Raw genomic sequence first — 25634 nt, forward strand, 5'->3', positions numbered from 1 at the left:
ACAACCTGGACAGATACTGAAATAGCAAGGTCCATGTTAGAAGCAGTATGCCTCTTTTGAACAAACTTGTTCTTGTTTTGCTCAACATTTATAGCAAAAGTTTCAGGATATAAGGCACACTGTTGTTGGGTCTATGACTTTTCATTTGGACTAAAATGGAGTATGCTTGATAAATGAGGACATGTATGGGTTTTAATATTAGTGTTTGATCCTCATACATGTTCATTTAAATCCATCAGAAATTGGCTTAATTAGGCTAATGATATTTTCATATGTCGACTTACGCTATTGATATGTTCATATGTCGTCAAATTTACACAAATATCTCAAACACAAGTGTTAATTAAACAGCTCATAACGAATTCTCTCTTTGTCATTATAGTTTATTAGATGCATTGCCGAGTTATTTAGGTCTTAGTTTACATAGATATTTTCTTATTTTGTTTGATATTGTTGAAATTATCTATGCATTTCTAAACTACCGAGATTTTTTTTAGTAATGAATAAGATTAATCTCAATAAAATTGTTTTTACGTAAATAAGACTATTTTAGAGAGTTTTTATAATTCTGATAGAATATACACACACGCAAATTTCGAATACTTTTATTCTCACATATATAGTATTTTGTAAATAATCGGATATTATCAATGAGACTTTAATGTTTTACTCAACAAAATCCTTAAGCTAGAAGAAATTGAGCATGTATATGGCTTAATTTTTGTTTAAATTAGAAGGAAATTTTTATTTAGTTAAGAGCAGACACAACAAATCATTTCTAGGACATTTTGGGACACAAATGTAGTTCAAGAAATGGAAATGAGATGATTTGACCGCCCACACAAAGACAGTGGAATTACCTACGAATATTATAACATGGTTGATCATCAAAAATTCAACTCGATCTGCCCTCACCATAAAAAATCCAACTCGAGCTGTGTTAAGAAAAAGACTTGATAGTCAGGTTATGGATTTCACAATTTGAAACAATTTATTTTAGAGTAATTTACACTTTGCACCCGAGTACTTTGAGCGCTTTTTTATTTTAGTCTTAAACAAATTTTCTTAGCAAAACACCCAATGTTTAATTCTCACTTCACTTTGCACCTTTTTGACCATCCGTCATTTGACTTGACCGCTAACGTTAACAAAACCAAGGGTAAAGTACTAATTTTCTTGTTCCAACCAACCACAACCACAACCATTAATGATGAATGTGGTTTCAAGTCCATATTCTTACTCTTAGGAATAGAAACACTAACAACAACCTCCACCATAGCAGGAGCCAAAACAATACCAGCTAGAGCAGAGGAGGAAGGAGGAAGGGGGAGCAATTCGATTGAAAATTCAACAAATCAAAGAAATGGGGTTTTGTATAAGAGTGAGAAAACAGGGCTCCGTTTTCAAATGGGGTTGGAACAAGCAAATTACTACTTTGTCGTGGGTTCTATTAAAATTAATGGTCAAGTCAAACGACAGATGGTCAAAAGGGTGTAAAATGAAGTGAGAATTAAACATTGATGTGTGTTTTGCCAAGAAAATTTATTAAAGACCAAACCGAAAAAATGCTAAAAACTCTGGGGTGCAGAGTGTATATTACTCTTTATTTTAGGATATTATTGTTTTGTTTTTGGAAAAGAATGAAAGTTCTTGTATCTTTGAAATCTAATAAATATTTGAAGGACAACAATATATATTAGAGAATATATAGATAGCCGCATTTTAGAGAGAGAAGCTGAGATAAACTTGAAAGAGCAATCCAAAGGACCGAAAGTATTCATCCTAAACTCCGAGCAATTCTATCAAGTTGTATGCTTTGTATTTAAATGTTATACACTTGATTTATGATGTGTGTGTGTGTATATATATGTATATATATATGTATGTATGTATGTACGTATGTATGTATGTATTAATCTCAGCTACTGGCATTATCCAAGAGTTATGGAGTATTTTCTTTTTTGCACTTATTATGTTTGTTTACTTGTATATATAGTCCACAAAAGTCCCTTAGCTGCAATATGCAATAGAAGTCAATTGCGTGACCGCCAATATTTCATGAGGAATGGTTTACGTTCACTTCAAAGAAATGAAATAAGAGCAGAAAAGATTAAAAATTTATTAAAAAATTAGAAGAGAAATAAGAATGTATGCGACAATAATAAGTGAGCATTAACAAGTCTAATTAATTTTTAAGACGAATATTGTTGAGAAAATAGTGAAAAGTGAATGAAGCATTATTTTCAAAAAATATGAGTTAGAATTCTAGTTCCAACAATGTAGAATGAAATGATGAAATGAATGAAAATTATAAATATTTATTCAACTACCACGAGATAAAGTACAAATTACATTTCATTCTTTTGACATTCCAATCAATTTCCAGTGAACCAAACTTAAGAAATAGGTCATTGGAACAAACTGAATAGAGGCATCACTCTCACCCGTTATTCCTCTTTACCTTTGTTAAAAAAGAGCTTAGTTAGTTGCTTACCAAAAAAAGAAAGTTATCCTTAATTTCTTGATCTTCAGGAACCGGTGATTAGAGAAAGAATATATATTAAGACAACCAACAAAAGAAGTACCATTTTGTAGAACCGGTATCTCCTTTACATAGAGGTCAAGCACAACTGCTGAGCTGTAGGAAAAAAAATTATAAGGGAGACGTTGAAATTTTTTTATAAGGGAGATGATTAAGGAATACTACAACAGCTTGAGAGAAATAGCTATTCTTGTAGAGCTCTCATTCATATAAACATCTTCGGAGCAAATCAATGCAGTTCTTTTCCAATTCAATGGCTTATAAGAATACATCCCACCAAAAGACAAGATGCTGCCAAAAGAAGTATAAGCTTATTCAAATGTACCACAAAAGAAAACAACTATGGAACTCTCTAAAACATAATCTCCCATGCATATTTCCTCTGAGACGGCGATAATTCACCAATGGTTTCAAGTATATCACCAAAAATCTCATCTTTGCACTTGCTCGGCTGTGTGGTTACTTGTGGATGTCAATGCATGTACTACTATTAATTGCAAAACCTTCGTCAGCTGGTTTAGATACACTACAAGGAAAACAGCACCAGACAACGGTTTTTGCCCGTTGTCTGAAACCGAGAAAAACCATGGTCTATCGAGGCGCAGTATGATATGCATATCAGACAACGGTGCGAACAATTCTGTGCAACACGATGGTTTACGTTTAACAAAGTGTTGTGTCACACCCAGAAACAACAACGCGACTCTTAAGAAACTGTTGTTGTAAAACTTTCTTAACTATACTCATTTTCCGACAACAAATTGATAGGGATCGTGTGGATGTGCTGCAACAATCACTTCCCACTTCCCATCTGGCTCAAAGGGTTCAATGACTTTCACTGACCCATCTGTCAACCCTACAGCAAATTGATAGGGATCCTGTGGATGTGCTGCAACAATCACTGGATACACAACTTGACTTCTGCAGACATAATAACGGTATGTCAGATACGGACTACAGCTGAATGCCTGGAATTATATCTATATTTACATGATATTAAAAAATTTTCGACCAGTGAGAAAGGTGAGTTGAATTTGATCATGTTTAAAAACCTCTATTTAAACAAATATATTCCAACATTTTATTTATAAAATATGGATCAACTCATGATGAAGTCTTTTTATTGTTAGGAATGATCAAATACAAAATTATTCACTAAAATTATCATGTTGAATATATAAAAACAAAGCGTCCGTTGTCTGACTAGTGTTGTCTAATGCCAGTTTTGTTGTAGTGAAAGGCAATATGAATTGAAATCTCACCCTTTTAGCGATAAGTAAACTGATGGATTAAGATGCCAATACTGCCATCAGGAAACGAGGCATAGACTAGCATGCTGTTGCAGGAGAATGCTGCAGAAGTAATAGGTGCTGAAACGACATCTTGATGAGGGATCCACTGCATATTAGAGTTTAAGAAGTTTTGCTGATTATTTGTGTTTGTTTTGAAGTAGAATACGTTACAAATAGGAGAAAACATTGTTTTTATAATTTTTTCTTAAAAATGGAGAAAAAGGTAATTTGGAATCACCAAAAACATGTAACCAAACCAAACCTAAAAAATTGCAGCGGTGATTGTGTGTCGGACAACAAAATCGAATATATAAGTTGCGTTGGACCATCCGTAGTGCATAATCCGCCTCTTATATTTATCTTTGTGGATTCGTTGGCAACTGATGAGGAAGAAAACAAAAACCCCAACCCTAGTCTTCCTCAAGACCTAATACACGACATACTCTCAAGACACTTTGTGTCATGTATCTTCGTGTTTTCGTGTCAAAGACCCTAAACCCGAACCCGAACCATTTCAGTTTCATGTACCTATTCTGAAACACGTACACGAACATGTTTATTTTCGTGTTAACACGAACTGTACACGTTAAGTGCATGAATTTCGTGTACCTTCCGTGTACCACGAACAATCCGGAGATTGATGTACACGAATTATTTTACTACACGTTTGTACACGAAAGTACACGAATTTTAAATAATAAATTTGTTGCTTTCAATTTCAGAAAATATAGTGTATATATCTAAAATTTAATATATATATATATATTATTAAATATAATATATTTATAAAAGTTTAATTATTTATTTAGTTTGTGTACTTTCGTGTCGTTCGTATACTTGTATTAATAAAAACCGAACCCGACAACAGATTTACAGTGTATTTTTCGTGTTCGTGTACCATATATTAAAAACCAATCTCAAACTTTTCGTGTCGTGTACCAAATTGTCAGGTCTACTCACAAGACTTCGGTGTAGACTCTTTTAAAATTCAGGTCAGTTTGCAAGTCCTGGTTGTCCGTGATTTCTAGTTCAAGTTTTATCAAAACTCATCTCTTGAAATCAACACTACCTCTTTCTGGTGATAGTTTTCTTGCCCGATCGATTCAAGCTCGATCGCCGAAGGTGCCGTTCTTGCTAACGAAGCCTCGTTTTATTGTGGAAGGCTATGGACTCAACACATACGGTGAGATGTGAAATACTTTTAGAAAGATAGTTTCGACTGGACTCGAGGATTCGTATTTTCTTTGGTATCTTTCTGTATTTGTTCTTCAGTTTTATACACGATCTATTATCCGCACACACTTTTATTTGATTATATTATTTGCAAATTGTATTCACAAATACATCCCACCAAAAGACAAATGCTGCTAAAAGAAGTATAAGCTTATTCGAATGTAACACAAAAGAAAACAACTACTGAACTAATCTCTAAAACATAATCTCCCATGCATCTTTGCTCTGAGAAGGCGGATAATTCAGGGATGGTTTCAAGTATATCACCAAAATTTCATCTTTGCACTTGCTCGGCTGCGTGGTGACTTGTGGATGTCGATGCACTCCTACCATTTGCAAAACCTTCCTCGGGTGGTTTAAACACTTCCCACTTCCCTTCTGGCTCGAAGGGTTCAATGACTTTCACTGATCCATCTGTCAACCCTACAGCAAATTGATAGGGATCCTGTGGATGTGCTGCAACCACCACCGGATACACAACTTGACTTCTGCAGACATAATAATGTTATGTCAGATACGGACTACAGCTGAATGCCTGGAATTATATATCTTTAATGACATGATATTAACAAATTGTCTACCAGTGAGAAAGGTGAGTTGAATTTGATTAATTATGTTTAAAAACTTCTATTTAAACAAATATATTCCAACATCTTATTTATAAAATATGGATCAACTCATGAAGTAGTTTTTTCATTGTTAAAAATGCATCAAATAAGTGTATATGGAAGTTCAGTCGGCTTACTAAATTATCTTGTTAATTAAAAAAAAAGGCTGTATGTAAAACGCATTACAATTGACATCTTACCCTTTTAGCGATAAGTAAACTGAGGGGTTAAGATGGCATCTTAAACTCAGCCTCTCTGCATCGAAGATGCCAATACTGCCATCACAAAACGAGGCATAGACTAGCATGCTGTTGCAGGAGAATGCTGCAGAAGTAATTTGTGCTGAAAGGGCATCCTGAGGGATCCACTGCAAGAGAAACAGAAATTAAACATAACTGCGGTCTTAGAAAAAACTTTGCATATGTGGTTGTGTCATGTACCCGTTGAACACGATCCACATTTTCTGCATCATATAGTGCAAGTTGTGTTCCATGTGACACCAGAAATTGAATTTCATCACGATGGAGTTGTACTCGTGTGTCACCGGTACATGCACTACATGATTCAGAAGTAGTTAGTTGCAAGGGAAAAGAATTTTTCTTCTCCCATGTATCAGTGCTCCAGATACAGATCTGAAAAGTATAAAAGAAATAACTACATTAGTTGCCCTACGTACATAGAAAGGACGAGATATATGCCAAATCAAATCAAGAAACTTTTACTTACATGAGCATCAGCTCCTGAGGAGATCAAGATATTAAGTTTCGTGGAGAAGGCTAAACCTGTCACCCGGTCCTGGTGGCCTTTCAGTATACATTTCACCTACAGAACAGGATGCTATCAGAATCCATTTTGGTCTAGTTGTTAAACTAGAAGAAAAGAGACATAATAATATGAAAAATACAATTAAGCATTACCTCGTCACCCCGAACATTGTAGATGTGGATAGTGGAATCATCCATTCCAACAGCTACGTAGTTATTGTCCGGAGGAAAAAATGCCAGGAAGGTCGGTACTGGTGGAGTTGACATGAAAGTAGTCATTACCTACATATCAAGACAGGTGATAAGTTAAATTAAGGGTATGATACATTAATGTAAAGAGATGAATTGCAGAGTATATAAACATAAAACATATATACCTCGTAGGTGAGTGCATTGAACACTGAAACCTTTCCGCCAAAAGCAGACATGACGTAAGAGTCATTCTTTGTGAGGGCAATGCACGGAGAAGATTTCTGGAGGTCAACACCTGCAATATCATTGGCCATAAGTAAACCGCTACTTGGCTTCCACAAATGGGGAAGTTCTTTTGCGGTGGCCTGTAAATCCCCAAAAAGATCATGTCAGGTCCTCCAGATATGTCAAGTTAATATATATTTGAATGAAAGAAATGAAACAAGAGTGTATTATATATTTTTCATCACCTTTCCACTTGGATTGTTTTCATGGCGCACCCACTTATACAGCATCTGAAATCCACTTGATCCAAGTACCAAAATTCCAGTGCCGGCATTTGTATATAAAAGCTGAGAAACCTGATTGTAGAAGTTTCAGACATAAAAAGTCCTAAAGCAGATGTATATGTGAGAAACAAATATTAGAATAATTTAGTGAACCTTGTCTCCAGCATCTGAGGCATTCAGTGTTACCAGCCGACATCGAACAGGATGATCAATCTTCTCTGCTGTTAACTGCCAGGGTGTGGTCTTATTGACTGCATCATCCACGGGGTTTAAAATTCCCTTATTTTTACCAACAGCATCAACCTCATTCTGGCACGAGAAATTAATCAGTCGTGTAGTCAGTATTTATAAACAAACAACTCTATATAAAACAGATTCCCTGGTGAGAGATCCTCCTCCAATTTTGCAGAGAAACAAATTGCAAGGATATATATATGTTAAGTAATTAATAAAGTATTGACCTAAATAGGCAACTTCAAGAAAGATAACTGACTTACAAGAGTTGGCAAGGGGACACCCGGGAAAGCAACCTGTAAAGAGAGCATCATCAGCAGCCTTGAAGTCAGGGAGCTTAAAAGGCTAAAATGAAAACCCAACTAAAGAATACTCTCCACCATTACCTCCTCAACAGGCTGTGCAGTCCGCAAACGCTTGAGTAACTGATACTCGTCCATATCTAGCCTAGCTGGAGCAGTGACTGTGCGGTTCAGAGTAGATACTATGCAACAAAAAATTGGCACATCTCAAATGAATATACTATATATATGTCTGTGGAATGTGGATTTATATATGGTGTTCCGAAAGTGCAGCAAATAATTATCATTTTGGTAAAACATTTAAGAATAAACCCTGACCTTGACCTTGATTGGAAATAGCTGATGCAGGAACTCGAAATGGCTGCATATGTTTGATAAAAAACAAAATGGTTTTAGTATTCCTCTATAAAACAGAACCATCATAAAATATCAGGATTAAAAATCATACAGTATAAACTCCGGGCCGCGTGAAGGAGGTGGGATTGGCACTTCCAGCAGCTGGAAAATTGACAGGTAGAGTTGCAAGAGAACCCTTTGACAGTTCACATGTATGGTCTGTGTACAACGTCTTTATATTGTCCGGATAAGGCCTATTGTTTCCGCACAAGTGGTGCTGCCAGTTCAAACTGTATACACCGGCAAACCTATATTCATGATCTCGAACAAAGATAACACAATCTATGACAAATTTAGAGCCATACCTCTGGTTGACCAATGTTCGCAATCTTGCTGACCGCGAGCTAGGGAACTCAAGCTTGCCGTTGAAGACTGGATTAGCTCCAATAATCTTCTTTAGCTCCATCATCATTGTACCACGAGCTTCTACCATGTTATCGTACTTTGATAGTTGCTCATTCTCCCTAGCAACACAAAATACATATTACTTAATTAAAAAATACATATTACTTAAAGAAAGTTGAAAAATCATCAATGTTAAAATGACAAAAAACCACCAAGAGTGTACGAAGAAAATCATCATATATTACCTGAAATTATCAAGAGACAGCAGCAGAGTCATATCTCTGTATAAATCATTTTTAACCCGAGAGAATACTTTTAACTCATTCTCCAGGATATGAAGTGCTTCTATCTTGTCTTTCCTATATATCAAAGCACAAGTACAAAACATTACTAATATCAAACCAACTAATTGAACTCAAATAAAAAGTGTAGTACTCATTCTGTTAGGATATAATAGTCTTTTGACTTTTTTGCACGTATTTTTAAGAGTCCTGACCGCATATTTAAAATTATTTATTTTTAAAATTTCTTTTTTTAAATAAAATTATTATTATCATATTAATTATTATTCAGAAAATATAATTTAAATAATAATATTTATAAGTTTGCGATCAAAACTTTTAAAAATACATGTGAAAAAAGTCAAAAGACTATTATATTCTAAGAGAGAGAGTAATTAAGATCGACAAATTCAATTCACCTGTCAAGAGCCTCCAAGTATTTGTGTTTTCGAAGCTCGTAATAAATCTTCACGGAGAATCTGTTGTCCTCTACATTGGTAAATCCGGACAGGTATTTCTCAACTTCATCCCATTCACCAGCCAGAACTTTTTCCTCAAAGTATCTCATGTTGAAATAAAACCCTGATTCTTTCTCCAAACTAAAAAACAGATTTATCATGCATTACAAAATAAAAATTCATTTTGCACAAACCAGAGATTCCATATAATCAAAAGACAATGGATCTAGGAAAGATTTGTTATAAAAGTTGAAGAAGTTATATTTATTATCATCAGTCAAATATAAATACTTAATTTACATCATATAGGTTTACCTTCGAGCAGCCTCTTTGAAGTTCTCCTCCCGCAGGAACTGTAGCACAATCATCACCAAGTGTTTGTTCAGAGAGGCCATCCTTACACCAACAGAGAGAGTTAAAATCGAGAGAGGTAGTTGAAAATGAGAGAGATGTCGAGAGAGATGAGAGAGATGAATGAGAGAAGATAGTGCAGCCCTTTATAGTGCCCTGATGTTTATAAGTAGCACGTGCAATTACAAAATATAGACTTAAATTTCGTTATGTTAGATGGACAATTTGGTAATTTGCGGACTGAGTGCCTGGAGATAGCAATGTAAATATGTGGTTGTAGCAAACTAATTGTGTTTTCAGTGGTGGGCCCTCGAAGTTTTCATAAATACCTATACAATCCAACAGATTCTACCACAATCCAATTAATTACTTCTCGGTCCCATGTTATTTTGGTCCCACATTATTCACATTCAAAAGTTTGAAATTTATCGATTAACTTTTCAAGACTCAGGTTATGAGATGGAGTTATGTATGCATGATAGACCTGTTTGTTTTGAAGAATCAGAAATTACCCTTACCTCTGCTTTTTTTTTTATTTCATTTTTATAAGCAAATGAAAGTACTTTTAAAAAGTTGAAAATGGTAGTTTCTCTTCAAAACTTCTACTTGTTTTCCAAACACTTTTTTAACGTATTTACATCTAATCCACTTTTTCACTTTAAACTTTCTAACTTCTGTTTTTCTTGACCCGTTTGTATAAATAAGTAGAAGTACTTTTAAATTGAGATTGCTAACTTCTCCCTCAAAACTTCTACTTATTTCAAACACTTCATTAACTTATATACTTCTTAATTTTAATCCACGTCTTTACTTTAAACCAGAAGTCTTTTTTTTAAAGTTTATCAAAACGGCCCTTATAACCGTCCAATTGAATACTAAATTACTAAGCGAAACATAATTCGATTTGAAATTTACAAGAAATTAGGGGGATATGGATAATCTATTAATTAGTGAAATATATTAGTTGACAAATCAAAACCTGAGTTGGATTTTCTTAAAAATTTATTGATTGCAGTTGATCTATTTGATTAATGAGATAAATTAGTTGGGAAAATAAAATCTAATTAGTTGGATTTTCTTAGGAATTTATGAAATTGATTAGATTCAGTGCATTCATTTTGTGACATAAATTCGGTGGTGGCGAACAGAATCTAAATTGCAATTTCTAACCAAATTGGTTGGATTTAAATATTTGGAGCAGGTTGTTAGAGTATGTCCAATGTTTCGAGTATAATGGTCGGCTAAATTGAATTTATAACATAATTGTTTAAAATTTGTTAAATCCGTAACATATTTTGTTTCGACAGTACTGCCTATATTGATTGCATGACTATATTTCATATATAATAGGCCTAACTTATGTGGAACCATAATTGTTTGGAATATCTAGAGTCCTGCATCCTCGCCCCGGCCCTCCATTCACTTGCAATCTAACGGCTATGAGTCTTTCATTTTATAATCAAAAAACCTACTTAACGTATAATACATTTGCACTGTACATAACTTTTATAACTGTTACCAGGGTAGTAGTAGCGATAATCCCGGACAACGGTTTCTCTGTAATTACAAGTTCATCAAAATCTATATCTACAAATTGTCCCGCAGTTGCTCGCAGTGGTCGTTCTTGTAACTTCCGACTTGTTTCTTGTCTATTATCTTCTAGACTTACATCTTCCGACTATTCTGCAATTGATTAATATAGAACAACAGTCAGGTTAGTTGATTATTGTTTTGTTCCTACAACAATGAGTCAAGAGAAAACAGTGCTCGAATGCCCAATTCCTCCGTTTTGCACTTGATTTAACATATACGTGGTAGTTATTTTCATTTTTTAAAAACAAAAGAACTTATCCACTTGTCTTTGAAATCAACCGTTCATTTTATTTGATCCAATGCTGTTGGATGTGATCTCCAAATACTCCAAAATATGTAGACTCCAAAGAGCCCAACTCATATATAATAAGTTATTATTATTTCAAATTGTTACAAATAATATATATATATATATATATATATATATATATATATATATATATATATATATATATAATGATCTCACAGTTTTACATTCATTGTCTCTAATCATTCTAAGAGTTCTTATTCTTGGAGGAAGATCCGTCAAAGTAGAGAAAAGAGGCATCATCATCTTGTTCAAAATCTGGTCATTCTAAGAGTTCCCATTTTTGGAGGTAGATCCCTCAAGTAGAGACAAGAGGCCTCATCATCTTGTTCAAAATAAAAATAATATATTGGAGACACCAACACTCAGTCTCTACGTATATGAATTTAAACGGAGAAAAAATAAACAATTTATTACTTCCTCACTAAACATTCTGAATACAAAAAAATTTAAATAAACGATAAACTATTGTCTAAGGTGATGGCTCAAAAAAATCCAACTAAACTCCTATTATTCCTCTATTACTTCTACTACATCTGGACTCTACTAACAACCTAAACAATTGCGATTGACTCCCCCTTATCAATAAATAAATCTCCTCTTTAAATAAATCTCCTCTTTAAACTGTTTAGTCCCCTTAAAAATCTCCTCCATTGTCATCGAAGCAGCAAGAACCTGAGTCTCCCCCTTGATCATACCTATCATTCTCACTCAGCAGCCTTCTGGCAGCAACTAGAACTCTTTTGATAATAACAAAACCATTCTTCTTGTATGCTTTTATTGCTGAGACTTCTCTAGGGTTTCTTCCCAACCTTACCTTTTGAGATCGAGCTTCTTCTGGAAAATCAAATTGCTATGTCACAAAGATCAGAAGCTCTGATACCAAGTGTTGAAAATAAAGATATATAATATATTTGAGACACACTTTCAGTTTTAACGAATATGAATTAAAGGGGAGAAAAATAAACTGTATAACTTCCTCAACAAACATCTGAATAGAAAGAAATTTAAATAGGCGATAAACTACTACGTAAAGTGATGGCTCAAAACATGTAACTAAACTCTTATTATTTCACTACTACTTCCACTACCCCTGGACTCCTGTAACAATCTAAAGAAACGCGACTGACTCGCTCTTTGCTGCAAATATGCAGTCATGCACAACGTCAACATACATACCGCTTTATATATTTAAACAAAACAAATAAATAATAACAAGAAATTTAAAATTATTTCATCACATTATTATAAACCATTGACACTTTGCACCCCTTATATTTAGGCGCTTTTTGGATTTGGTCTCAAACAATTTTTTTTGGCAGTATGCACTCTAAAGTTTGAAAAGCGTTTCGTTTTGCACCCCTTTGACCACTCTCCGTTTAATTGACCGTTAACGTTACAATTTTAATTTTTTTCCATGAGTATTTTGAAATATATTTTTTTCATGAATCAGAAAATTGTTTATCATTTTCGTATGCTAGGATATTATTAGTCCAAATAGTAAATGTTTCGGAGTATTCCAGCCACTTGACAAGATGGAGACTTCAGAAGAGCTACCAGGTGAGAGCAAGCCAAAGTAAATGTTTCTGGAAGCATGCCTGTGTCACCATCTATATGTCTGTTGAGCTTTCCAGCCAAAACAAGGCTAATTTCTTCAACATGAGAATTGGACAATATTCCTGGACAATTTGAAACACAGTTCAGTATGAGTTTATCGTTTGAGGGTGAACAGGATGAAATGGAACATCTGCCACATAATGCAGAACAGGAAGCAGAGTTGAGAAACCAATAGCAAGTCTTGGTTTAAACATAATAGAAGCTTGCTAGAAGGATTAGTAGAATATACATTATGAAGTACTAATATATGTATATTTGTAGGAAACTAATATAGAGATTATGTCAAATATATGCATGAACAGACATGCTCTCAGCAAATAGTTAGATCCTGCTGGAGATAGGAGTGATTGGCCATATGAATAGAAACTCGTCCACTGTTTCGACTTTGGCATGCTCTCTCCTAGTAGCTCTTCTAAGTCTCCATCTTGAAAGCGCTCAAGGGCTTTTTATAATTCATGAAAAAAATATATTTCAAAATACTCATGAAAAAAAATTAAAATTGTGGGGTGCAAAGTGAAAACCTGAAATCTGTTAATTTTAACGGTCAATTAAACGGAGAGTGGTCAAAGGAGTGCAAAGCGAAGCGCTTTCAAACTTTAGGGTGCATACTGCCAAAAAAAATAGTTTGAGACGAATTCGAAAAAGCGCCTAAACATATGGGTGCAAAGTGTCAATCACTATATATAATAGTTTGATGAATGCTATAGTGATTGTTTTCTATCTTAGAAATCAAGTGTATGACCAATATATCATGTCAAATGTTCTTGCACATAGATAATAAGATTATGTTCACTTAGTTCGAATGAAATAAAGGTAGAATAGAATGGAAAATAATAAAGAAAATTAAAGGACAATGAAGAAGCTATACGGAAATAATGAGTGAGCTTGAACGAGTGTAAATTTTTTATGACGAATATTGTCGAGAAAATAGTGAAAAATGAATGAAGTATTACTTTCAAGACATATGGGTTAGAATTCTACTTGCAAAAGTGTAGAATGAAATGATGAAATGAATGAATATTATAAATATTTCTCCATTTACCACGAGGTAAGAGGTAAAGTATAAATTTCATTTCATTGTTTCGACATTCCATTCAATTCTAGGGAACCATGCAAGCTTAAGAAATAGGTCGTTGGAACGAACTGAATAGAAGCATCACTCTCACTCCTTATTTCTCTTTACCTTGGTTAAAAAAGAACTTAGTTGCTTACCAATAAAAGAAAGTTATCCTTAATTTCTTGATCGCCAGGCACCGGTGATTAAAGAATGAATTTAAAGATAACCAACAAAATAAGTACCATTTTGTAGAACCAATACCTCCTTTACATAGAGGCCAAGCACAATTGCTGAGCTAGCTGTTGGAAAAAAATTTATAAGGGAGACGTTGAATTTTTTTATAAGGGAGACGATTAAGAATACTACAACATATGGAGAGAAATAGCTATTGTTGTAGAGCTTTTATTCATATACATCTTGTGAGCAAGTAAGGGAAGTTACCAAGTATACTAATTTTTGGATTTTATTTGCAAATATACTACCTTCTCTAAAATCTTGAAAATATACTATCTTTTATAACATATAATCAATTAAATTGCAAAATACTACCTTCACCTTTTTACTTCCTTGTTACTTATCTCTCCTCCTCTCTCACCTCTCTCTCTCTTTCTCTCTTTCTCACACTCTAGAAACAGCGATCGACGCCATCGAACCACAACCATTGATACCATATATCCTCCCTTTCTCCCTTCCCTGTTTCTCTCATCTCTCTCCACGCCGCCCCAACCTCTGCCTCGTAATCCACGCCATTGATGCCATTGAAGCTCGCCGTCACTTCGTCGCCGACGCTCAACTCCTCGCAAAATCTCGATCCGGTAAGGATCTCTCCACCGTGAAGCTCGCCGTCACTTTGTCGCCGACGCTCAACTCCTCGCAAAATCTCGATCTGGTAAGGATCTCTCCGCCGCGAAGCTCGCCGCCTTTTACGTCAAATTGATTGCTTTGGATCCCGTTGGTTGCTTTTGTGTTAATTTTTAGTTTGTTGTTTTAGTTGATTTTTTGATTGCAATGCTTGTTGATTTTGCTTTTATGGTTGTTTTTGTGATAATAGTATTGGCCCCGCAGTGCGCCGGGGTATTCATTTTTATGCCTTTGCAACCAGTTGCAACTTATTATGCAAATAAATATAATTTTTAAAATATTTTTTCAAAGTTGCATTTCTGGTTGCATATACTATTGCTAGCGGTTGCAGATACTGTATGGTTGCATATGCAAGCACCGTATTTTTACAAATATTTTCGGGTACATAGTATTTTTGCAATTTGTTTTAAAAAGTTACAATATTTTTGTAAAAGATCTTTTAAACTTGGTTATTTATGAAAAAAGCCCAATCTTTGCCGTTCTCTTCTAATTCAATGGCTTATAAGAATACATCCCAGCAAAAGACAGGATGCTGTCAAAAGAAGTATAAGCTTATTCAAATGTAACACAAAAGAAACAACTACTGAACTCTCTAAAACATAATCCCGGCGGATGCACTCCTTATCTTTGCACTTGCTCGGCTGCGTGGTTACTTGTGGATGTCGATGCACTCCTACCATTTGCAAAACCTTTGTCAGCTGGTTTAGATACTTCCCACTTCTCTTCTGGCTCAAAGGGTTCAATGACTTTTGTTCGCAAAAATCTACACGCAAGCGCACGTGATCACAAGTAATATATTAAGTTCGATCCCACAGAGACTGGTGAATTAAGAATACGCACCTATGCAACAATGTATGAGTAATTTTCACTGCTAAGACAATTAACAAGGATGTGTTCTTTTATACTAATAAATAAATTTACTAATCAAAATCAGAATAGGAAAACACATGGGATTCTAACTTCATTATCGAATTCATCTAGAATTGAAATTACTGATTAACATGTGACTGTTGATCCTAATCAGACAACACGAAAGTAATACATGCCAACTCTCGTTGCACACATATCATACCAATCGAAATCCGCAATTAAGACAGAAATCTCATGGACACCAACAAAGCTCAGACCCTATATCTCTATAGCGGTAGTGTAAGCAGAGAGGTTTAATAGCAAGTCGTCTATCGTGATTACACAGGGTGATAAAAATAGTTCAAGTCTACCACAAATTATGTTTCATTCACATAATCCTATGTTTACATGGCATAGTTCTAAATTCAATCATCCACTCTCGCTTCAGAAAGAATTAACAAACAACTTTGAAGTTAGCTACGCTTCTAAGAAGAATAAGCACGGCGCATGCAAAGAAATCAACGTACGTCACAAAATCAATCAATTAATATTCGTTACTAGACTACATCGATAAATCCATTAGAATCCCATGAAGGCGGTTAGTTCATAATCGAACTAATTGACATCATGGGTTCTAGTGAAAACATGATAAATAAAAGACGAGAATTAAGCGGAATAAAAGTGCTTGAATTAATAATAAAGAACACAACGTTACAGAATTGATGTTCACGATCTCGCTCGAAACTGTCACTTCCTCGCGAAGAACGATCCACTACAAAACTGATAATGTGTTTGATTACAAAAACTAAACTATGATATTATTCTCCCTAAAACTACTTGGAGGCTAGGGTTTTACACATGAGAAAATAAATTACATTGACCAAGTCAACCGGGCCTCGACCGCTGCTCAATTCCCTCAGAAAAGCTTCAAATTTCGGCCCGGAACAATTCTGCTGGGCGCAGCCGCGCTAATCAAGCGCGGGCGCGCTAGTTGACTGTGAGGTAGCGCGGGCGCGCTAGGCACTAGCGCGGGCGCGCTAGTGTCTGCCCCCGGATGGCCAATTTCTCCAATTCCGCTCGTTCTCGCGTGCATGTCCTTCCTCGCTCTAGTACCACTTCCGTAGGTGATCACGGTTGCATTTAGCACATGCAACAAGCCCTTTAAACCCCTAGATAGCTCTAGTGGACGAGTGTGTTCTCGTGAGGGTTTGTAGAAGATGTACCCACAAAATCCCAAGTCGTGATGAATCCACAATTCTCTATTCTTGCAATTAAAGCACCAAAAACCACCTAAAATGAGAGAAAATCACTGCATCACCTCAACTCGTGACCTGCACAGAAAAACACTAAAAACACATCAAAAGACACTAATCACTTAAGTACAACCAACCAATTTAAGTGGAAATGAAGGCCTATAAGTGTGTATAAATACCACTTATCACACCCCCAAACTTAAACCGATGCTTGTCCTCAAGCGTCAACGACACTATACAATAATACAATGCAATGCATGAATGCAACTACGTGATGAATGAGTGAACTATGAAGTAATTGCCTTGCCAATTATAATACCTCAGATTGTGCTAATGTTCTCGAATTTCACTTCTCTCGCTACTAAGTCAATTACTCTTCTATTTACAAGTGTGGAGTGCCAGTGTGTGCAAGCATGCTCTTTTATTGAGACAAGACAAAAACTACTACTCCCACAGAATCCCAATCAAGAATCGTAAAAGTTTAGAACTAACACCCCGTCACTCAAGTCCAACTAAAAGCCAAGGTCCCAAAGAATGTCCACACCCTTCTATTTTATTCACTATAATTTTTTTTTTCTTTTTATTGGTGATTAATTGCTCGGTCTAAGGTCAGAGCGCTTCGCAGTGTAAATGCGTTACGAACACCACAAGACTTCACACACCAATTATTCACTCTATTCTAGTGGTTTATTTAACCGTGCAATGGCTGAGATCCCTAAGGATTTATGCACTAGTACCCATGTAGCGAGCGTTGGGTCAACAATCCCAAACCACGAAGGGCTTTAAATTGTTATGCACAAAGTCCCCTCAGACTTAATTACTCGAGTACTAATGAGCTCAACCTAGTTAATTCTACCACTTATTTTTCTAGTGAATTTATTTACTACTATTTTTTTTTTCTTTTTTTTCTCTTTTTTTTTTATTTTTTTTAGAAAGGTATATCTACTCCTCAGTTCCCCCAAACTTAAGATTTACAGACCTAAGCTGAAGGGTGCTCAATTCAATCCTAGAATTCATGGAATTTCGTCTAAATCCTATCTCAAGAACATATGTGAATTACAATTTCCAACACAAGTAATTTCCAAGTACTAACCTAGCATTGCAATTGAAATTACTAATCAAGAACTACGCACATAACTCATCATAGGCAATTAACTTGGCTTAACTTCATAATTCATGCAATTGCTCGTGATACTAACTACGACAATTAGCTCTAAACATGTAAAATAAAATAAAAAAATGAGAAAAATAGAAAATACGTGAGAAAAATAAAAAAAAAACGTGAGAAATAATCAAAGCAAAATAAAGAGAAAAATAAAAAAAAACGTGAGAAATAATCAAAGCAAAATAAAATAAACGTGAACTACATGAACTAACTAACACATGCAATAATAAACAAAATTACAATAATATGCTCTTCCTTAGATTACCACCCCCAAACTTAAAATTTTCAATGTCCCCATTGAAAGCGGTAAAAAGGTTAGAGCACCCACATACCTACTCGGAGTCCGAGTCCTCCCCCTCCTCTGCTGGAGGTGAATCAGGTGGAGGATACTGCATCCCTGCTCCGAATACTGGCCACTGAACTGTGACCCCCTGTGCCTGAAAAGCATTACCAAGAGCCTGTGTCAAGTCAAATGCAAACCTCTGGTGGATGTCATGCATAGTGTCCATCCGTCTCGCTAGCCAGCGATAATGAACATCTCCCATCGGTTCGGAGCTCCTCTCCGTCTGAGAAGTACCAGCTCCAGAAGCTCTAGTACGCTCCCTCCTAATGAACCCTGGACGTCCCCCTGGCATCTCATCATATATGTAACCGAGTCCTCGAGGGTGAGGAACGGCTCCTTCCCACTCCGTCATCCGGCTGATCGCCGAATGATCAATAGGTGCTGCTGGCAACTGTAATTGCTCGTTGGCTGGCCAACGAACACCGCTTGCTCGACATAGCTTTGTATAATTGTGCCGTACGGAATGGCACCAGTGGTCCCTCCCTGTAAGAACCTCAGAATCCCCTGATGAATCACATGTCCCAGATCAATATACTTGTCCGAGACAATCCCAAAGAGCAGAATAGCTCTATCCACCGTCACCTCATGCCCATGTGAAGATGGCATGATGTTAGCACAGATGAAGGCGTTCCACGCCTTCGCATACCGGTTCAAAGCGGCTGCTGGGAAAGAAACATGTGCCGGCAAAGGAGGTGCCGTCATCTTCCAATTCGTATCCGGCACACACATATCATACACCAACCTATCAAGATCAACCGGATCCTCGTCAAACCGGCGTTTGGCACGCCCAATCCTCTCTACAACCCAATCTTCTTCATTACGGCGCTTGGCACGCCCCCCAATCACTCTACGGATCGCCTCCGCGCTATACTCCACCCGGGTGCCTCGCACCACCGTGAAACCATCGCGATTCTCCTTGGCATTAGCATAGAACTCGCGAATAATAGCCAAGGGAACCGCCTCCGGAGCCTCGCAAAAAGACTCCCATCCCCTTTCTTGAATCATGCTTAAGAGATCCCCATCTTCAGCTGTGGGTAAGAATCCCCTCTCCTTGACTATCGACTTATTCATAAGCTGTTGAAACTCGGTTCGTGCACCATCGGAGGTGAATTCAACCTCACCCATCGAGGAAGAATCGCTAGATGTAGGGGTTTGGGTGCTTGGTCCTTGTGATCTTCCGGCTCTTTTGGGTGCCATTGATAGAGATTTAGGGTTGTAAGATATTTGTGTGTAGTGGGTTTGAGAGATTTGATGGTGGTTGTGTGTATGGATTTGTATATATATAAGTAGGGTTTATAGAATTAGAATAGGAATTGGAGATGGGTTTTGTGTTTATATGGGATTTTGAAAGCTGAGTTAGGGTTATGGAGGATATATTTCGGGCTAGGCATGCAAAATTAGGATTGTGGGCTTTTAAACACGGAAAATAAAATATTTTTGGGAGAAAATCGGGCTTCTGGGCAGACAGTAGCGCGGGCGCGCTAAGTGCAGCGCGGGCGCGCTGAGCAACTTAGCGCGGGCGCGCTAGTGTCTGCCACCCAGGGCCAAATTTTCTCGTTTTTTTGCGTTTTTGAGGTTTACAACGGTACAACATGGTTCCAATGCGCGGGTTGCCTCCCACGAAGCGCTTGTTTAACGTCGTTAGCTCGACGTGAAGTCCAGAATTAATCCGATTCCGATGAAGTATCCTGTGGAGGATACCTCGTTCCACAACCAAACGAATTCCAAGTAACATTAACATCTAGTGCTAAGAATGCTTTAGCAAGAGAGTCCGTTAAGATATCAGCAAAGCGACCGATTCGTTCTTCAACCGCGTCAATACGTCGGATTATCCTTCGGTACTGTGCTTCATTCAATGTTGAATCAGCAGGTGATTGAATTACAGATTGGCTACTCGCACTGGTAGAAAGTAGAGGACAAGTGTCTCCACATGCATTAGGAATTGAGTCGGAGTGAGCTCTAATTCTGTGCCAATTAGTCATCTGAAGTTCCTGAGTGACTTCGACCGCTTCATCATCCTCTGATTCTTCCTCTTTTGGAATTTTCCACTTTAGGTCTCTGTGCTCAGCAGCAGCCAGGTTCTCTATCAGTTCGTAAGCGTCATCGAAGCTCTTGCTCCACAGATTTCCTCCAGCTGCCACGTCTAACACTGCTCTACATTGACCATTAAGACCCCTGTAGAAATAATGAACTGCCATTCCAGGAGGCATGCCATCTTCATTGAGATTTTCGAGAATCTTCTTGAACCGGTCCCAAGCTAAACAAAGATATTCTCCCGAGAATTGAGAGAATTTACTTTCGGTGTTTCTGATAGCTGATACTTTAATTAGAGGATAAAACCTGGTACAGAATATTTTCTCCAACTTGTTCCAGCTATTAGTAGTGCTTGCCGAGAGAGAGAGAAACCACGATCGTGCTACATCACGTAGCGTGAATGGAAAGAGTCTCAGCTTCACCAGATCCTTAGGTCCGATATTGAAATCCAATGCAATACTGAATTCCTCGAATTTCCTTAGATGCAGGTTTGGGTCCTCAAGAACAGACCCCCCAAATTGAATAGTATCCTGCAGCCTGAGAATGATTGATGGCTTAATTCGAATACCCCTGGTTGATATCGCTGGCTCAATTGTGTCAGCCTGATTATCATTGATTTTCAAACGAGAAAATTCACGTGACGCCTCACCAACTGTTGTCTTTGTATACTCCATTGTTGAATACCTGAAACAAAAGAAAAAAGAAAAGTGAGAAAAGAATAGAATCCTAGTCAGTGAATTTTAATGCACACTGATGACAAGTACATAAACTAATTAATTAACACCGAGTCCCCGGCAGCGGCGCCAAAAACTTGTTCGCAAAAATCTACACGCAAGCGCACGTGATCACAAGTAATATATTAAGTTCGATCCCACAGAGACTGGTGAATTAAGAATACGCACCTATGCAACAATGTATGAGTAATTTTCACTGCTAAGACAATTAACAAGGATGTGTTCTTTTATACTAATAAATAAATTTACTAATCAAAATCAGAATAGGAAAACACATGGGATTCTAACTTCATTATCGAATTCATCTAGAATTGAAATTACTGATTAACATGTGACTGTTGATCCTAATCAGACAACACGAAAGTAATACATGCCAACTCTCGTTGCACACATATCATACCAATCGAAATCCGCAATTAAGACAGAAATCTCATGGACATCAACAAAGCTCAGACCCTATATCTCTATAGCGGTAGTGTAAGCAGAGAGGTTTAATAGCAAGTCGTCTATCGTGATTACACAGGGTGATAAAAATAGTTCAAGTCTACCACAAATTATGTTTCATTCACATAATCCTATGTTTACATGGCATAGTTCTAAATTCAATCATCCACTCTCGCTTCAGAAAGAATTAACAAACAACTTAGAAGTTAGCTACGCTTTTAAGAAGAATAAGCACGGCGCATGCAAAGAAATCAACGTACGTCACAAAATCAATCAATTAATATTCGTTACTAGACTACATCGATAAATCCATTAGAATCCCATGAAGGCGGTTAGTTCATAATCGAACTAATCGACATCATGGGTTCTAGAGAAAACACGATAAATAAAAGACGAGAATTAAGCGGAATAAAAGTGCTTGAATTAATAATAAAGAACACAACGTTACAGAATTGATGTTCACGATCTCGCTCGAAACTGTCACTTCCTCGCGAAGAACGATCCACTACAAAACTGATAATGTGTTTGATTACAAAAACTAAACTATGATATTATTCTCCCTAAAACTACTTGGAGGCTAGGGTTTTACACATGAGAAAATAAATTACATTGACCAAGTCAACCGGGCCTCGACCGCTGCTCAATTCCCTCAGAAAAGCTTCAAATTTCGGCCCGGAACAATTCTGCTGGGCGCAGCCGCGCTAATCAAGCGCGGGCGCGCTAGTTGACTGTGAGGTAGCGCGGGCGCGCTAGGCACTAGCGCGGGCGCGCTAGTGTCTGCCCCCGGATGGCCAATTTCTCCAATTCCGCTCGTTCTCGCGTGCATGTCCTTCCTTGCTCTAGTACCACTTCCGTAGGTGATCACGGTTGCATTTAGCACATGCAACAAGCCCTTTAAACCCCTAGATAGCTCTAGTGGACGAGTGTGTTCTCGTGAGGGTTTGTAGAAGATGTACCCACAAAATCCCAAGTCGTGATGAATCCACAATTCTCTATTCTTGCAATTAAAGCACCAAAAACCACCTAAAATGAGAGAAAATCACTTCATCACCTCAACTCGTGACCTGCACAGAAAAACACTAAAAACACATCAAAAGACACTAATCACTTAAGTACAACCAACCAATTTAAGTGGAAATGAAGGCCTATAAGTGTGTATAAATACCACTTATCAACTTTCACTGACCCATCTGTCAACCCTACGGCAAATTGATAAGGATCCTGTGGATGTGCATATCAGCAAGAACCACTGGATACACAACTTGACTTCTGCAGACATAATAACGTTATTATGTCAGATACAGACTACAGCTAAATGCCTGAAATTATATGATACTAACAAATTTTCTAACAGTGAGAAAGGTGAGTCGAGTTTAAACATGTTTAAGAACCTCTATTTAAACAAATATTTGTTACACACTAGGCCTTCAGCCTTTCTTTTCTCTCAAGAGCTTCAGCTCTTCTACTTCTCACTCACAACTGCTGTTGTAGTTCTTTCTGAGTGTGTTTAGCAAATACAAAGGTCAGCCTATTTATAGGCATTACATTAGCTAGATTACAACATGTCTTACCTCACTGTATTATTTATTACCAGCCTACAACTATTGACTTCAAACTGTGTATTAGCTATTTTCCAGGTAGTAAATAACAACTGCATATCTTCTTTTCAACCATTCCTTGCTTCCAATATATGTAGCCTACCATATTTCCACGCTTCAAACCAACCAGTCTTACAACTTCTAGTTTTTCTACATCCATTTAAGAACCCATTTAAGAACCCAGCTGTTAGTACTGTTTGCATAAACTCCACAAGCTTTGACTATATCTTATCTGCAGGTATAATTTAACTTCCCCATGCTGTTTAACAGCTATCTGTTTTATTACTCTAGCTGCAGCTTTTGTTGACCGGAGAGTTTGAACTCTAACAGTATCAGTGCTCCAGATACAGATCTGAAAAGTACATCTTTTTCATCACCTTTCCACTTGGATTTTTTTCATGGGCCCCCCACTTATACAGCATCTGAAGTTCACTTGATCCAAGTACTAAAATTCCAGTGCCCGAATTTGTATATAAAAGCTGAGAAACCTGATTGTAGAAGTTTCAGACATATATAAAAGTCCTAAAGCAGATGTATATGTGAGAAACTAATGTTAGAATAATTTAGTGAACCTTGTCTCCGGCATCTGAGGCATTCATTGTAACCTGCCGACATCGAACAGGATGATTAATATTCTCTGTTGTTAACTGCCAGGGTGTGGTCTTATCGACTGCATCATCCACGGGGTTTCTAACAAACTAATCTATTTTGGTTGAGGACTATAATCAAATAAATTTTCACCATGATCAAGTTTATAATCTTGACTCATCTCTGTAAGGACCTCAGTTTGCATTAATGTTTTAATTAAGCTGTCTATGAGTTATACATAGTATGTATTTTCGCTTCTACAATGCCAATGTTTTATTGAACACTATATTCTTGAGAGCTAGAGAAGAGACATGGGTGTATAGGTAGTAGGGATGTAATATTCCACAATAAATATTATTTCAAGAGTTTGTACTAACTTTCCCTAACCACATCCATGCATATCACTAATTAACACCAAAATTAGGTGCATGCTAATTGGAGTCTCAGAATTTTTTAATAACCAAACTAAGTAGTTTAAAAATATAAACCATATCATAATACCTCAATGACATAAGTTTCCAAGTTTTGATAGACATTATTTGTGTATTTTAAATGAAAGTCTAGAAGAAAGAAAGTGTCCAACTAAACTAGTTCTCTCCCATGTTCTTTACTTGTGTATCCTAGCGGGATCTCGTATGTGACTGAGAGGGTGTGGATATATAACATGAGCATGACAAAATCGGAGTTTGGAAATTTCATAATGGGTTTTAGGATAAGTTTCAGGTAAAAGACCCCATTAATATGATTGAAAAGAAATGAGAGATTATTGTGGCCCGCATTGGATCCAAAGGATGAGGATAGTAGAGCTAGGTGGATCTTTATTTGGGAGTAGAGTTAAGTTGATTGGTATATGCAACCAAAAAGTGAATCTACATGTTTAACACCATTAGAAAAGGCTATGGGAGTAGGATTCTTCTAATTTATAAAAATAAATGTAGGTTCAATTTTAATTAAATCAATCAATATTTTGATACATAGCACTGGAACAATAAAATTCACCATATATCCAAGTATGTAATATATATAAGTGGACGATGAAAAATATTACAATTCATAGCTAAAACTAGGATAATATTTTCGAGATAAAAATAATAAATATGATAAGTAATTGTTGTAATTAAAAATGGGAGGTGACATAGTAACCGGCTCATTGATCTAGCATCGATGTTAGATTCCTCATATTTTAGCAAAGTACCGGACATTTTTAAGAAAATAAATAAACCTTATGATGATTTCATTGCCGGTGAAAATACTCTAACTAACCTATGTTAGATTTGTTCTCGAAATTGATAACATTGTTTATATGGAAACTAAAATATCGGCTTGTGAACATTAGACTTCTTCAAGAATTCGATAACAATGTTAGTAATAAAATTTATAAAATTGCACAATAATAAATATTTAAATTGGTGTCTTCAATTTAACATAACTATATTTACTTATATAAGTAAGAATTTTTTTTCAGCTCATAGATGCACAAAAAGTCATGAAAAGACCCTTATGTGGTCAACAAAAACTCCACTAACAATTGGGCTAAACTAAAGGAACACATATACAAGATAGCTACTGAAATGCAAAATTGGTTTACAACTACTTAGCCATTCCCAGAACTCTCAGTGCAATATCTTTAAAAATAGCACTCGCGTTTGGAAACCTGTGGTGTGGGAATCTAACTTACTCAGAC

General features: G+C 36.5%; 1 protein-coding gene across 1 annotated transcript; it reads right to left on the reverse strand.

Moving 5' to 3' along the window:
- Positions 1 to 5273: 5273 nt before the first annotated feature.
- Positions 5274 to 9551, reverse strand: LOC108201147 (topless-related protein 2-like). The gene is made up of 15 exons (XM_064085097.1): positions 9472 to 9551; positions 9118 to 9297; positions 8663 to 8776; positions 8378 to 8536; positions 8125 to 8302; positions 7995 to 8079; positions 7761 to 7858; positions 7294 to 7449; positions 7102 to 7212; positions 6817 to 6996; positions 6593 to 6721; positions 6402 to 6497; positions 6116 to 6307; positions 5876 to 6042; positions 5274 to 5555 (listed from the first exon to the last, which is right to left on the reverse strand). The coding sequence occupies exons 1-15, from the start codon at positions 9549 to 9551 to the stop codon at positions 5342 to 5344; spliced, it is 2139 nt and encodes a 712-aa protein (XP_063941167.1). The 3' UTR covers positions 5274 to 5341.
- Positions 9552 to 25634: the final 16083 nt, after the last annotated feature.

Source organism: Daucus carota, chromosome 9 (genome assembly GCF_001625215.2).
Source record: "Daucus carota subsp. sativus chromosome 9, DH1 v3.0, whole genome shotgun sequence".
Classification (NCBI taxonomy): Eukaryota; Viridiplantae; Streptophyta; class Magnoliopsida; order Apiales; family Apiaceae; genus Daucus; species Daucus carota.

Coding starts and splice junctions, on each gene's coding strand:
- LOC108201147 (XM_064085097.1), bottom strand. CDS start 9,551: ATGGCCTCTCTGAACAAACACTTGGTGATGATTGTGCTACAGTTCCTG. Junction 9,298..9,471: donor TTCAAAGAGGCTGCTCGAAG/GTAAACCTATAT, acceptor TCTGTTTTTTAG/TTTGGAGAAAGAATCAGGGT. Junction 6,498..6,592: donor ACAATGTTCGGGGTGACGAG/GTAATGCTTAAT, acceptor CCTGTTCTGTAG/GTGAAATGTATACTGAAAGG.